Source organism: Manis javanica, chromosome 1, assembly GCF_040802235.1.
Source record: "Manis javanica isolate MJ-LG chromosome 1, MJ_LKY, whole genome shotgun sequence".
Classification (NCBI taxonomy): Eukaryota; Metazoa; Chordata; class Mammalia; order Pholidota; family Manidae; genus Manis; species Manis javanica.
Window position 1 is genome coordinate 2,099,658 of NC_133156.1, and position 14,924 is coordinate 2,114,581.

At 38.9% G+C, this 14,924-nt stretch overlaps 2 protein-coding genes across 2 annotated transcripts in view; one reads left to right on the forward strand and one right to left on the reverse strand.

The window, feature by feature from the left end:
* The window catches only part of LOC140848550 (uncharacterized), a 38,674-nt gene that overhangs the window by 15,192 nt on the left and 8,558 nt on the right, over positions 1 to 14,924 (forward strand). The gene's annotated exons all lie outside the window — the stretch shown is intronic.
* The window catches only part of LOC140844947 (uncharacterized), a 205,728-nt gene that overhangs the window by 697 nt on the left and 190,107 nt on the right, over positions 1 to 14,924 (reverse strand). Inside the window, exon 4 of the mRNA XM_073218347.1 lies at positions 12,066 to 12,159. Within this exon, the coding sequence (XP_073074448.1) occupies positions 12,155 to 12,159 (5 nt within the window). The 3' untranslated portion in view covers positions 12,066 to 12,154. The remainder of the gene's footprint in view (positions 1 to 12,065; positions 12,160 to 14,924) is intronic.

Genomic DNA, 14,924 nt, shown 5'->3' on the forward strand with positions numbered 1-14,924 from the left:
ATGCTTATGACAAACACTTCTACCCTAAGTTTCTGAATGGAAGACAACCAGTGAGATTTCCTGTGCATGAAAATTATCTCAAAACACAAACATGAGGATTACAAGGCCTTAAACTGCTATAAAGTTGTGGTTTTCTTTTAGACCTACATCAAATCCTAAGGTATTTAGAAGTTAACTGGTGCAAAATAACATACTGTTCACTAGAAATAATTGAAAAAGCCTATAGGTTTTTAATCTTTTTCAAATAATCTTTATTAGGCACTTTCCCACAAGCATACTATGGCCTAGTACATGAGCTTGATATTAGAGTATTGCAGACAACTGCTTTTCTAGATTTTATAATGAATCAGTGACAACTTTTATGCTGATATATTATTCTAGAATTGGATGAATTTCCCTGGAACTCAAGGGCCACACTCTCAGAACCAGTTCCCACCCCTGATTCCACTCAATTCTCCACTAGCACACACCCGGTAGGCCCAGAAATCAGCTGGGCAGACAATAGGTGACAGGTAGTGTCATTGCATAAGGGAGGCAGGAGATGCAACAAACAAAAAAATAAGACAAAACTCCAACCTTTGAATAGCTCAAAGGCCACTGCAAAGAGGAGATGCACATACGAGAAACAATGAACAGACTATATAAAATTAAGCACTCGATTGTGTGAGCTTCATTGTGTTGATGTTCTTAGAGAAACAACCAAGAGGAAATGGACTTAAGTGGGGCTGATTTTGTTAGACATTAGGACTGTCAAGCTTCCCTGGTGCGTTAGATGCAATTTGATATGATGGCAAGACCAGAGCTTAGTACTTCTTACTTCTCAGTATCGGCTCATGGTTTTAATGGTTGCAGCACATAATCCTACTGTAGATGTCCCTGAACCACCCTAAATCAGGTACTTGACCCTGTATGAGATAGAAAAGGCTGTTGGTGTTAGCCAAGAAGCTGTACTTCATCTGAGGTGAAGCTGCATAACCTATTTATGATGGGTGATCTCCGTACAAAAAAGTTACATGATAAGCAACAAGTTTGGTCTAATTCTCTTAGGGGGGTGTGAAGAAGAAGAGAGAGAGACTATCTCATTTGCATATCACCTTTCCCAGAGAAAAAATTTTGCTGAAAGCAGCTTTATTTTTTTAAATTATGGTGAGAGCACTTAACATGAGAACTACACTTGGAACAAAAGTTAAACTACGAAACAGTATTGTTGACTATGGGCACAATATTACAAAGATCTCTAGAATTTATTTCTAGAATTTATTTATCTTTCTTAACTGAAACTTTATCCTGATTGATTAGTAACTCCCCATTTCCTCCTCCCCCAGCCCCTTGCATCCACTCTTCCACTCTCTGATTCTATGAATTTGACTGTTTTAGATACCTCATATGAGAAGGATCTACAGTAGTGGTCCTTCTGTGACTGGAGTATTTCACTTAGCATAATGTCCTCAAGGTTCATCCATGTTGTCACATATTGCAGAATTTCCTTCCTTTCTAAAGATGAATAGTATTCCATTTAAAAAAATCTTTCAAAGGATGCTTGGAACATTTCCACATTTGTTTATTGTTAAAGGAACACTACAGTGAACATGAGCTTGCTAATATCTCTTTAAGACCCTGAATTCAGTTCTTTTGTATAAATACACAGAAATGGAATTTCTGGATCTTATTATAGTTTTAATTTTGGGGGGAGGCCTCCATACTGTGTTCCATAACAGTTGCACCATTTTCCCTTCCCAGCAACAGAATGCAAAGGTTCCAATTTACAGAAATCATACATCCCTGTCAACACTTGTTATCAGTTATTTTTTTGATAATAGCCATCCATCCTGACAGACTGTGGTTTTGATTTGCATTTCCCTGATTATTAGTGACATTGAATATTTTTTCATGTACTTACTAGCCATATGTATGTGTCCTTCAGAGAAATGTCTATTCCAGTACTTAGCCCATTTTTCAAGAGTCATAGGAGTTCCTTATATATTTTGGAGATTAACCCTTTATCATAAGTATGACTTGTAAATATTTTCTTCCATTTTGTACATTGCCTTTTTATTCTGTTGTTTTATTTGCCATGAAGAAGCCTTTTAGTTTGATGTAGTCCCTGTTGTTTAGCTCTGTTCTTGTTGCCTGTGCTTTTGGTATCATATTCATAAAATCATTGCCAAGACAATTGTCATAATTTTCTCTTACGTGTTCTTGTAGGAGTTTTATAGTTTCAGGTTACATTTAAGGCTTTAATCCATTGTGAATTGATTTTTAAGTATGGGGTAAAGTAAGGGCCCAATTCCTTTCTTTTGCATGTGGCTAACCAGTTTAACCAACACCTTTTGTTGAAGTGAGACTCCATTCCCCATTGTGTATTCCTGAAGTCCTTGTCAAAGATCAGTCAACTACATATGCATGCATTTATTTCTGGGATTTCTATTCTGTTCCATGGGTTTATATGTCTGTCTTTATGTCAGTACCATAATGTTTTGATTATGGTGCCTTTGTAACATATTTTGGAATCAGAAAGTGTGGTGCTTCCAGCTTTGTTCTTCTTTCTCAAGATTGAGTTGGCTATTCTTGGCCTTTTGTAGTTCCACAGAATTTTAGAATTTTTTTCTAGTTCTCTAAAAAAAAATGCCTTTGGGATTTTGATAAGGATTGCATTGAATCTGTAGGTCACTTTGGGTATAGTATGGACATTTTTAACATTATTAAGTCTTCCAGTACATGAAGATGGGATGTATTTCCATTGATTTATGTCTTTTTATTATCTTTCATCAATGTTTGTAGTTTTCAAGTTTATTCCTAAGTGTTTTATTCCTTTTGTAATATTTTAAGTAGGGTTTTTCTCCTAATTGCGTTTTTAAATGTTTTGTTGTAAATACACAGAAATGCAACTGATTTTTGTATCCTACAACTTTATTAAATCTGGTTGTTAGTTTAAAGTTTTTGTTTTTATGGAGTCCTTAGGGTTTTCTGTCACGGTTTTAAGATCACGTCATCTACAAACAGGGACAGTTTTACTTGTTCTTTTCTGATTTGGATGCCATTAAAATTTTTTCTTGTCTATTTCCTCTGGCTAGGATGTCCAGTATTTTTTTGATCTTAAAGGAAGGAAAAGCATTCAGTTTTTTCACCATTAATTATGATGTTAGCTATGGACTTTTCATATATGATCTTTATTATGTTGAAATACTTTCCTTCTGTTCCTGGTTTGTTGACAATTTTTATCTTGAAATAGTGTTGAATTTTGTCAGAAGCTTTTTCTACATTTATTGAGATGATCATGTAATTTTATCTTTATTCTGTAAATGTGATGTATCATATTAATTTATCTTTTATGTTGAACCATCCTTGCATCCCATGGATAAATCTTACTCGGTTGTGGTATATGATCCTTCTAATGTGGTGTTGACTTCACTTTGCTAGTATCTTGTTGACGATTTTTACAACGATAGTCATTGGGGATATTGGCTATAGTTTTCTTTTTTTGTGGTGTCTTTGTCTGGCTTTGGCATCATGGTTAATGCTGGCCTCATGAGATGATTTTGGAAATGTTCTCTCCTATTCTATTTTTTGAAGAGTTTGAGAAGGATTGGCATTAATTCTTCCTTAAATGTTTGGTAGAATTAACCAGGGAAGCCATCTGGTACTGGCATTTTCTTTCTTGGGAGATTTTGTTTACTGATTCAATCTCTAAACTAATTATAAGTCTTTTCAGACTTTCTATTTCTTCATGATTTAGTCTTGGTAGGTTGTATATTTCTAGGAATTTATTCATTTCTTTTAGTTACCCAGTTGGGTGGTGTGTATTTTTTCATAGTAATCTCTTATTATCCTTTTTATTTCTGGGTCACCTATTATAGTGACTCCTTTCATTTCTAGTTTTGAATATTCTTTTTATCTTAGTGTAACTAAGTGTCTGTCAGTTTTTCCTATCTTTTCACAAAGCTAACTGGAAAATTCACAAAATGTGGAAAGTAAACAACATCCTCTTGAACAACTGTTGGGTCAAAGAAGAAATCAAAAAGGACATTAGAAAATGCCTCACAACAAAGGAAAATGAAAACATAAAATACCAAAATACCAATACTGATGGGATGCGGTAAAAACAGAACTAAGAGGGAAGTGTATTGGGATAAATGCTTACATTAAAGAAAGATGAAAGATCTCAAAAAATTACCTAACTTTACAGCTTAAGGAGCTAGGAAAAGAAGGATAAACTACTCAAAAATAGCAGAAGGAAGGAAATAGTCAGATGGCTTCATCTTTTCTTAACTCTTAAATTAACAAAACAAATGTGCCTCTAGTAGCCAGTTAAATTGAACTAGGTTTCTATATACACATGATTTGGGGCAGAAATATGAGTTATATGAAGTGTTATCAGTGTACTCACAAAAATGCTTTACCTCAACTCTTAGCTCAGGAATATGGAAAATGTTCATCTTGAAACTTCTGTAAAATATATCTCAAGTAACCAGTGGGCTGTTCTCTCAAGGACTGCCAGGAGAAAGCAGTACATACTAATCACACTGTATTAAGCCTTTTGGACCATTTACTATGATTATTTGGTCAGTTAGCATTTGCGGCAGGCTCCTAGATTTCATCAACAGTTATATGGTGTTCATTAATTCTTTCCCAGAGTGCACCATGAAATGATGCTAGGAATATGGCTTCCTGCTTTGATTCACCTTTTTTTCTTGTCTGAAGTACTTTTCAGTGGGGACAATAACCTAACAACAGAGTTCAGTGTAAACAGGAAATCTGGCAGCAATAACTGGACCAAGGACTAACTTTGCAAAGCCAAGTTTTTAATGAGTTCTTTGCAGAGTATTTAGTCAGGAGGCCACTGTCCTGAGAAAAATGGGATAAGTGTACTCTGCACGATTACATGCCTTTCTTAACTGCCTAAGGAAACAGTTTTTTGTGGGCCTACCCTCCTTATGACCAGGAAGCTTCTCTAAAGAACTTGCCATGACCAGAATCCAAAGGAGAAAGTGTGAACTCCAGAGCCTGCTTTTTTAGTCATGAAAAACTGCAGATCATGAACCATTAATGACCCATTAGTGGATCAGAAAATCAGTTTCGTGATTTATAACCACTTATTTTAAAAAATATTAAATAGAATAAACTAGAACTACCAAAGCGAGTCATGTATTATAAGGTTAAATGTTTTGCAAAAATTTTTATACACATTTAAATAAGTATGTGTATACCTACATTGGTACTGGATTGCAGATAATATGTATTTCTTACATGGATCTTAGAGAAGCTCAAGAGCCATTGCTTTATTTAATGCTTTTTGGAATATAGAAATACTGTATTTTCAATTACATGTTAGATATAGTGATACAAAGGATAGTTTATTTCTTCATGCTTAGGAAAAATATGTTCTCTAGGGAACTAAAGAATCAATTTAAAGTTGCTGAATTCTGACAAAAGTAATGAATATGCTTATATGATCCTCCAAAAAATAGGACAGTAAATATAAACTTTATTTTATGTAATTTAAGCATATTGAAATATTTCAAGGCTATATTTATAACTCCATTTTTGTAGATACTGTTAAGGTATATGCAAGTCAGTTTTGATAATGCAAAGAATTTAAATATTTAAACACTTTAAGTAGCATTTCAAAGTTTAGAGTCCTGACAGTACGTAGAAAAAACAAAATCTAATAAAAAAAGCAAAAACAGAACAAGTCTACAGGTTCTTCCAAGTAATATAGAAAACACAGTGGGGCTATTTCAAGGCTGTTAACAATTTTTTCTTTGTATCGTATTGTCATAGAAATTTTATAAAGCTCTGTGACTTTTAGTATTTGAGTAGTTTTCTTCACTATCCACAATGGCACATTTATTTCCTTTTTTGTGGGAGGAATCATTTTGTTTTAAAGAATTATTACATTTCTTAAAAAATACACAAAATAGAGAAGCAACATAGGATTCCAGACTCCTTGGGTTATGTGACCTAGAGCTAGTTCTTTAACTTGTCTATGCTTCAGTTTCCTCATCCATGAAATGAATAGAAGTTTCCGTGTTAAGGAGGATTAAATGAGTTCATATTTGTAAATGTGGCAAGTTAGGAAGTGCTTGTCTGTGTCTGCTGTTATTTTGCCCTTCTCAACTTTCATTCATTCAGCAAGCACTCACTGAGCACGTAGAAGATCAGATACTGAACTAGGGATAAAAAAGGCAACCTCCAGTATCTAAAGAGTATGACTGGACTGAGTAAATTCCTAGAAAGGTGAATAGATGATAGTGATGGAGAAAAGCTAAGTGCCAGTTTGGTGATGGGAGGCATTTGAGCTGGGGTGGGTGGTAATCATTTGCAATATAGACATACACCAAACCATTATGCTGTACACCTGAAACTTATACAATATTTATATATCAATTGTATCTCAATAAAATGGGAAAATCGTTTCCTTGCATGTAGAATGTTGCTTGTTACCTTCAGCCATATCTATAAATATCAAATGAAAAGTATGAGGCACAAATTGCCTCATTTCCATTACAAGGTCATGTGCCTTTTTCCTTATTTAATGAAATTGGGTAGTAACACACACAATAAGTCAAAGAAGAGACAAGTCATTCCAGCCGGCCAATTAACCATGGCATCGCACTGACATTGTATCACTAGGATGCTAATGCTACCCTAAGGAATCTGGGGTCCCTCTCTGTGTACATGTCCTGAAAGAATGGCAAGTTTTTGAAGAACGTTGTCAAGCCTTCCCCTGAAAATCCAACTTTGTTAAAGTCAAACTAGGAGCTCTGGGGCCAGAAGGGGCAAATCAATGAGAGCAGAGTTAGAGAAAAATGCTAGAAGGTGAAAGTCAGACAAGGCTGAGCAACACTGGGGGAAGGTCCTGCTAAGTTTGAGACAACAATCTTGGTCAAGTTACATTTGAATTGCTAAGGAGCTGTCACATAGAAGATGCTGCAGAGATAAGGGACAGTTAAGATGTCACAGCATGAAGAGATCTGGTTGGAGAGTCAGATTGGGGGCTGAAAAACATAGGGCAGTTGATAGAATTTGAGTGGAGGTAATCAATTAAAGGGTGGGCCATCAAGTAATGGTGAAATCTGCTTTTTAAAATTTAACGTACACAAGAAGCAGCATTCTTTAAGGCTATGTCTACACTAAACTTGCAAGTGAAGCTGAAGGACCCACCACGTCTGCTAGTGTCCGTTGCCATCCTGCAACCTGGAGTTCCCCAAGAAGTTTCTGAAACTGCTGCTCCTTCTGCATTTCCAAGTAGGATGTTTTGTGGTGTATTTTAATTCCCTTAGAGGATATCCACCAGAGTGAATTCTGGTATTTCATTTCATCCTTAGACCATTGAGTTCCGTTGGGATCTGAAATACGAGCTTTCTAATGAGTTTAAGCTTATACATGACTATCTTGAAAATGCATTTGGAAAGATGATTGGGAAATCCTGGGAAGGGCAGTGTCATTAAGAAAATTACAGAAATGAGACTCAAGTTTGGGGCAGATCTTAGCTAGAAAAATCCACCCCTAGTTGGATGAGGATAAAGGTAGAACAGAGGGAGCATTATTTGTAAGAACCTAAATACTGGCTTTACTTTTATCAAAAATGATAAGTTAAGAAATTTATTTACAATTCAGTAAAGTGCAAGGCAAGAAAATAATGATTATCACAGGGTTTGGCAAAGGCTTCTGTTAAAGAGGAGGGAAAATACCAGCATTAGGCAGGAATTGCTTTTATAAAAGGAGAGCCAAAGGAGGCTTTTATAAAAATTAGCTTGAGAAACTGACATTCATAATTGATGACATGAAAGATAGTAAACCATTTCCTGCATGTTCTTGTCTTTTTATTTAACTACTCTGTGTCCTCTGAAATATGTCAGGGCATCAGTGGTTTTGCAACATTAATTATTTGTCCAACTTGAATATTATAGACATACAAATATATGTGGTTCATTACATAACAGAGCAAGAATGTGGGTCTGAAAGAATCTCAAAACTGAACTAGATTCTTAGCCTGAGTTGCTTCTCATTAGTAGAATTTAAGATATATTAAATGACAGGCAACTGATTATGTTCTAATCTTTGGGACTCATTTGAGAATATGTTTTCTTTTTTTTCTCTTACTCCACAAGTAAACTGTGTGTGAGTTTTAAAATTTGCTACCTTAATGGCATACTAGAAGAGTTCAGCATGTTGGCAGAATGACCACCCAGTTGAAATTTTAACTTTGAAACAGGCTCATTTTTCCCTTGCCAGTGTAGGGAATCTACAGGGACCTTTTGTTGCCAGACAAATGGAAAATTTCTATTTTGGGAATCAACTCTGCCTACTTTTAAATAGTTTTCAGTCATTTCTTAATCTAAGGCATAGCTTTTGATCCACTGCTCAAAGGATTAAACAAAACTCTGGGTTTCAAGTGAAAGGTCAACAAATGCCACATATGCCAATGTTGGAAAGACCAAGTCATGCGGCTTATATTGGTGCATATGAGAAGCATTTGTGTGGGACTAGCTATTTATTTCAAGTTTCTTTGTAAATGTTTTCTTTTTACCACCATGTTGTAGTTGCTTGGTTTATTAAGATATTGTATGGGGTAGCCAAATTCAGTTTGATGACTTGTCTTCACTGAGGTCTCTGTCTATGCTGAATAAAGTGGGTATTGCCAAGACATAGTTTTCCAAGCATAACATGTCAAATCATGACCAAGATTGATGCCTGGACTTATTTCCAAATACACCCGTACCTTTCACTTAAGTGTAATTTAACTGACTGCAGATTGAATAACAAATGGAACTGAGATGCAGTGGAAACTTGAAGCTAAGTCAGATAAGGAGTGACTATCATTATCCTTGAATGTGGTTCAGAATGGAAGAGGAATCTGGGATCCTGATGTTGTGATAGCTACCCCTGAAACCTGGTGCTTTTCAGCCTATGAAAAGACCTCTTCATGTGCATGCACGATATTTAAATATATCTGTTCAGAAAGGACGGTCTATGGTCTATGTGTGGATGTTATGCATATGTACACACACATATATATCATAGATCATAAGTATCTCTACACAGACTTTTCGAATATATGTATATATAAAATATATAGAGAGAGTGTTATGTGAGTGCATATGTGTGTGTGTGTATTCTGTAGATGGATGTGTGCATGCACATACATGTATGTATATTTATATGTAGCTATATCCCAGGTGGCTGGAAATCATTCTCAAATTGTTTCCCTGCTTCTCAAGTACATTCCTGAATAACATGGACATTGTGAATTGTTGTAAATGCCCCTATGTCCACATAGCATATAGATAAGAGCCATAGAAAATGCCTGAGCTTGTTGATCAAAAAGTGTTTTTGCTTTTCCTTGAACCGTTTTTCTTTTTAAAAAAAATAAAGGCAGTGGAGAGATTTTCTAGTTTTTTTCTTATATGTAAAACTAAATGTGGGCCTCAAGTCTAAGAACCTTATGGGGTAGACATAATCCTAGAATCCCAGTACCAAACTGCTATCTGAATATTAGTTCTAACATTAAAATATAATTTCTGTAGGAGCCCAGGGTTCAAATTTGAGGTGTTCTGAATTAAATCTGGGATTTTCAGGCTGTTGCAGAGTTGAAATTTATTTGGTGAGAAAAACCCCTGTGAGTGGGAATATAAGCTCTGAGACTGATGTTCAGGTAAAATCAGTATTTATCTTTGCTACTTTGATGGCTATGTCTGATTTTGTACCTGTTCAGCAAGAAAGCCTAGAGATTGGCTTCCTAATTCAAGATACATATGGCATAATATCTGTAATATCTATTATATCATAGTAGGATTGTAAAGATACATAGTTTGGATGCAATGAGTTATTCCCATATATTAACTTAAAACATGACTGTAAATATACTAGAAGAAAAAATATTAAGTGACTTAAATATAGATATAATTAGCTTTAGGATTATTACTATTATTAAGGCTGTGACAGTGACATCTCATTAATTCATTATTGATTGAAGTTGATTATTTTGGTGAAACCTTGGCATAAGTCTCCAATCTCTACATTTATAATAAAAGTAGAAATAATAGTTGAACGAGATAGGCCTTTGAGGGGAGCACCAGGAGCGCACTTAGTGCTAAGCACCACATATGTGTCCCTAACTTAACATCACAGGTAGCCTCTGAAGTAGATAGTAGCATCTATATTTTCACCAGAGAGAAACCTGAGGCTTAGGGTTTAAATGATGAATGAAAGTTGTGTATCTGAAGAAGTGGACTGAGGGTTTGAACTAGGGTCCTGTGCTGTTTCAAGTACCAAGCCTCTTTCTAAGTTCCTTAGAAATGTTCATTTGTTCATTCAGCAAATATTTACTGAGCAACAGCTAGGGCTTTACAGTGTGTTAAGCATCATCCTTGAATGGCAGTGTGCGTCATATGCCATTTACCAGTCATTCTTACCTGGGCACTGGAGTGGTTCTCTAGGACTTCAGTGTGCTGGCACTCTCCGAGGCTGGCAGAGACCCTGTGTGTACCTTTGAAATATGCATGTCCTGGTCATTTATCCTCTTCCAGATCTCACACATAGCCCCAGCTAGTCTAATGAGGGCTCTTTTGCTCCACTTAATTGTGTGTGTCATGGAACTTCCTACTACTTAAAGTCAGGATTTGCTACAGGTAGAGATTTTTAAATAGAGTCCAGCCTTACTCAGTAGTAACCATTTCCTGAGAACATGATTGGTAAAGGCTCCAGACATTGAGGACGTTGAGCTGACTTTGCCATAAATGAAACCAGCTAGAACTTGATAGTGGAAAACACAGATTCCAGTGTAATAGAGTCATCATGTCTAAGTGTAAAAGGGGTGCTGTGCAGGTGAGCACTTGTTTCCTAGTTGAGCCCCAAGACCGAGCAGAGCATGTATCACAAATCTTATATTTTACATTATGGGAACTGGTTGACCCACCTGTGTACCCTCAGTGGGAATGTCACTGAAGACTTGCATGCCTCTGTGCACAAAGGGTGGAATATGTTAAGCCTTTTCGGTTCACCCCTGCCCTCACTCTCACTCACACATGCGGGAACAGCAAGCTACCATGAGGTCGTGTGAGGCCAGGCAGCATGTCCATTCCAACATTAACATCACTTTGCAGGAGAGGAGTGTGAGGGGAGGAAGAGGGAAGGGCAGCATCACCCCCTCAGCCTGTCTTGCCATGCTTTGTCCTAGCTTTCCGGGGCACAGCCCTGTCCCCATCCCCACAAATCAAAATCACCCTCAGCCTTTGAGGCCAAGCTCAACAAAGGCCTCTTTATTAATGGTAAAGCAGCTAACATTAACTGAGCAGCTTACCAGGTACAAGACGCTGTTCTGTTGGGAAATCAGTGCATGTGGCTTTGGAGTGATGCATTTATTGTTCTATCTGCATTACCAACTGCAGAAATTGAGGTTCAGGGAAGTTGAGTGAATGGCCAGATGTGGGGGAGCCGAGACTGAGATCCAGGTGATGTTACTCCAAAGCCCAGGCTTTTGGCCCTTGTGCTATACTTTCTTGGTGGCAAAACTTGTGGCCTCCAAATTCTCCCTGCTTCCACCTCCAGCTAGATACCATTTATGCTTCTAACAGACTCTCCCAGTGCTTTATCTGTGTTTCTTTTATGGGTCTTACCGGTTTTAACATCCTATTATCAGTATTTACATAAAGTGTTCGCTTTTCCTATTAAACTGGGGGCATGGAGGCAGAGTCCATTTCTTATTTCTTGACCTATTTTCCACAGCAACCAATGTACTATGTAGCACCCGCAGACAAGAATAAGCAAGATTGTTTCTGGTCAGATCTGCCCCTTCTGGGCATCTGCCCCTTGTTAGAACTTGGTTATATAATCTACCTGTAGGAATTCTTCAGTTCAGATTCCTCAAGAAAAGTGAAGATGTACCTGAGAAAGGTTCAATCATGGTTTTCTCAACAAAACACAGGCAAATGGTACACCAGAGTCCAGCGTATGGTGCCTCACTGGTACTCCCCTGCCCCTGCTGGCCTAGTGCTGGGCAGAAACCATGAGCGAGTGGCCCAGGCTGCTCTCACCACTTCTCGGTCGTGGGTCCAACTCACCAGTCTTGCCCTGTACATCTCACTGGCTCAGTGGCAGACTCCGACCTGCTCAGATCCCGAGATATCTCTGGTCTCACATTGCTTCAGCTTCACCCTGTAAAGGATCCAGTTGTCATTAACTAGGCTTTGAAGTTCTTCCATTACATAAACTTATCTAATTGGGTTTCAAAATATTCTGGGAAATTCTTACTGCCGCTGTTTATTATGCCAAGAATGCCCACTCATCTCTCTTTCTCTCTCTGTCTCCCTTTCTCTCTCTCTGAAGTTGCTTCTCTCTAATCTTGCTTCTTTGGGCTGTGACAAACGAGAAGGAGTCTAAGTTCATATCCTGAACCAGTTTTTCGGTAGAAGAGAGCTGTTTTGAGGATGAACCCCAGTCTGGAATGCCTCCCAAGTTCCACCATTAAGCACCTTTCTGGAGGCATTACTCAAGATTTTTGTTTTCCTCTTTAACCATTTCATAATCACTAGTTTCTAAGCTATATCAGCACAGTCATTTGTTCATAATTATGCACACATATTTATCAATAAATGAACTGTTAGGGAAAAAAGGAAGAAGGAAAATAGTGTGTCCAGGTCACTAGTTTAAACAATGCCACCCTTTCTCCTCAAAGTACAGCCCCAGATAGGACATCTGGTCGTAATGCCACCACCATCACCTGTCCTTGGTGACTTCAATAAATCGCAGAGGTGCTTACGCATATCCTGAGGTCAGTCTTGATGTCTGTGCAAAATCCACAGCTGGCCCGGATATTGCAGTCAGCCCCCTATTCCCTGCATCAGCACAGAGAATATTCTAACAAATCTGTAATGCTGTCCCTGTGGCAGAGCCACCCGCCATTCCCCCCCAAGGGAAATGGGCATGGTTCCTTCTGTGTTATTCTTGCTGAAAATGCTGGAGAAAATCTCCAAAGCCAGGCTGCTTGAGCCCCTTGAGTGCCAAATTCTTGTCCTTGCCACCATGACCCAAGGGACCTGAGAATCAGGCCCCATGGGCTGAGTTTCTGGCAGAGCTAATCAACCCTGCCTGTCCTGGTGCTCCATTCGCTGAAGACAGAAGTACAGTCTTCCTTTTGCTGAAGCTCAAGAACGCACAGAAAAGTGGCCCAATAGAGCCGGAGCTGACTTGCAATGGCAGCTGGCTGGTGTAGCCACTGGCCCGGGCCCTGCTGACTCACCCAAGCCGCAGTGATCCTCAGGGGCAAGGGCAGATACCCCTTCCCTCAGCGCTGCCCTGAACGCTCCTGTGGCTTGGCCCTTATTTCACCAACACAGTCTGAATGCTTCATCCTGGTGGAGCTGCCTGCCACCGCCTCACCTGCCTGGGACAAATTCTAGAATAAGTCACCTCGTGGATATAGACCAGGGTCCCTTCTGTGTCCAACACTTGGTGTAGAGGTGCTGGTTCTGTCTCTGCTTCCCTCTGGAGGCCTCCTCCCTTGGGCACCTCTGCCCTTCCATCTAGTTTGGTCAAGGTACCATCGTCAGGCAAATATTGACAACTTTGCATCTGAAGGGGAAGGAGGCTGGGGTTCAGATCACTTTACTCCAAAAAGACACCTCTGTTTCCAAGGAAACTAGTGTGTGCAACTAGATACATGGGAGGAAGTCTCCACTGGGCTCCAGCTGGGATGCTGAGCTCCACATCTGGGCAGGTATGGGGGGTACTGAAGTGCCTCCCAGCCTTGAGGCCACCCAGAGTACAGTCCCGTGAAAGTTCTCGCATCGCCTGACAACAGAGGGGCAAATCTCACAGTAATTGAGTAAACAGGTTTCCTCCAAGTAGGTTTCTTTTATTTCTATTCATTTCTTTTAATTGAGAAATGTACTTATTATTGATACAGATTTCATAAGTATTTGCAGAAAAATTTTGTTTTGATTTTCTGCCTATGTAGAAGGCTTCTAATGTGTAAAATTCTCTCTCTGAAGAATGAGCAATGCCATCATCTAACACTTAGCACCCGGAGTTAAATGAATAGAAATTTAGATGCCTCTGAACACTTCTCTCTTCTCGGTGGATTGTAACTCACAGGCAGGACCTCGACAGCATTTTTCGTAATGTAGGTATAATGGAGAACAGAACAGACTAGAAAATGTGAGTCTTACACTCAGTAAGGCTAAAAACTGTTGCACAAAATGTCTGTTCAGCTATAAGTTTGCACAAGTCTGTGTGTGTGTGTACAGATGCCTGTCCGCATGTGTGCTGGGGCTGCAGTGGAAAGCACATCTATTCCTGGGTGGCAGGTGGGCAGGGGTTGACCACCCCTGCTTGGGGGGATCCTCACAGCCCCCAGGGCCTACGTCTGTCACCTGTCACGCAGCTGCAGCACTTTCTCCAGCTTCCAGGTGCTTTTTCTTTCCTCAAAGCCAAACCATACATTCTTGACTGGTTGAGCCATGTTTGAAGGTTTTTTTTTAATTCTTGCAAGATGACTGAGAGGAAAGTCAGGAATAGTGATAAGCAGACTGTAGATAAATGATATTTCATCGTTCCCACTTGAATAATCCCTGTTGCTATTTTAAAGCATTGCGCAGTTTAGCGTAGTATTTCTGCTGTCTGAATTGCACGCCTGTGCCAGTGCATCGTGCACACTTGTGTTTGGTGCGTGGGCCCTCCCTGAGTGGGAGTGCAGGGCCAATCTTGTACAGATAGCCATCTGCCTACATATTCATGGAGACAACTCAATAGGGAGAGCACTTTAAAATGCTTCAAAATGTCGCAGAATGGCAGTTTTAGCTACTGAATTCCCTGCTTTCTGGACTCCCTCGTCTGCAGTGGTGGCACCAGTGGACAGATCATCAAATGTTTGTTAAATGAGCAAGCAATTAAGCTCCCTCTAAGTGCCAGACACCCAGGCA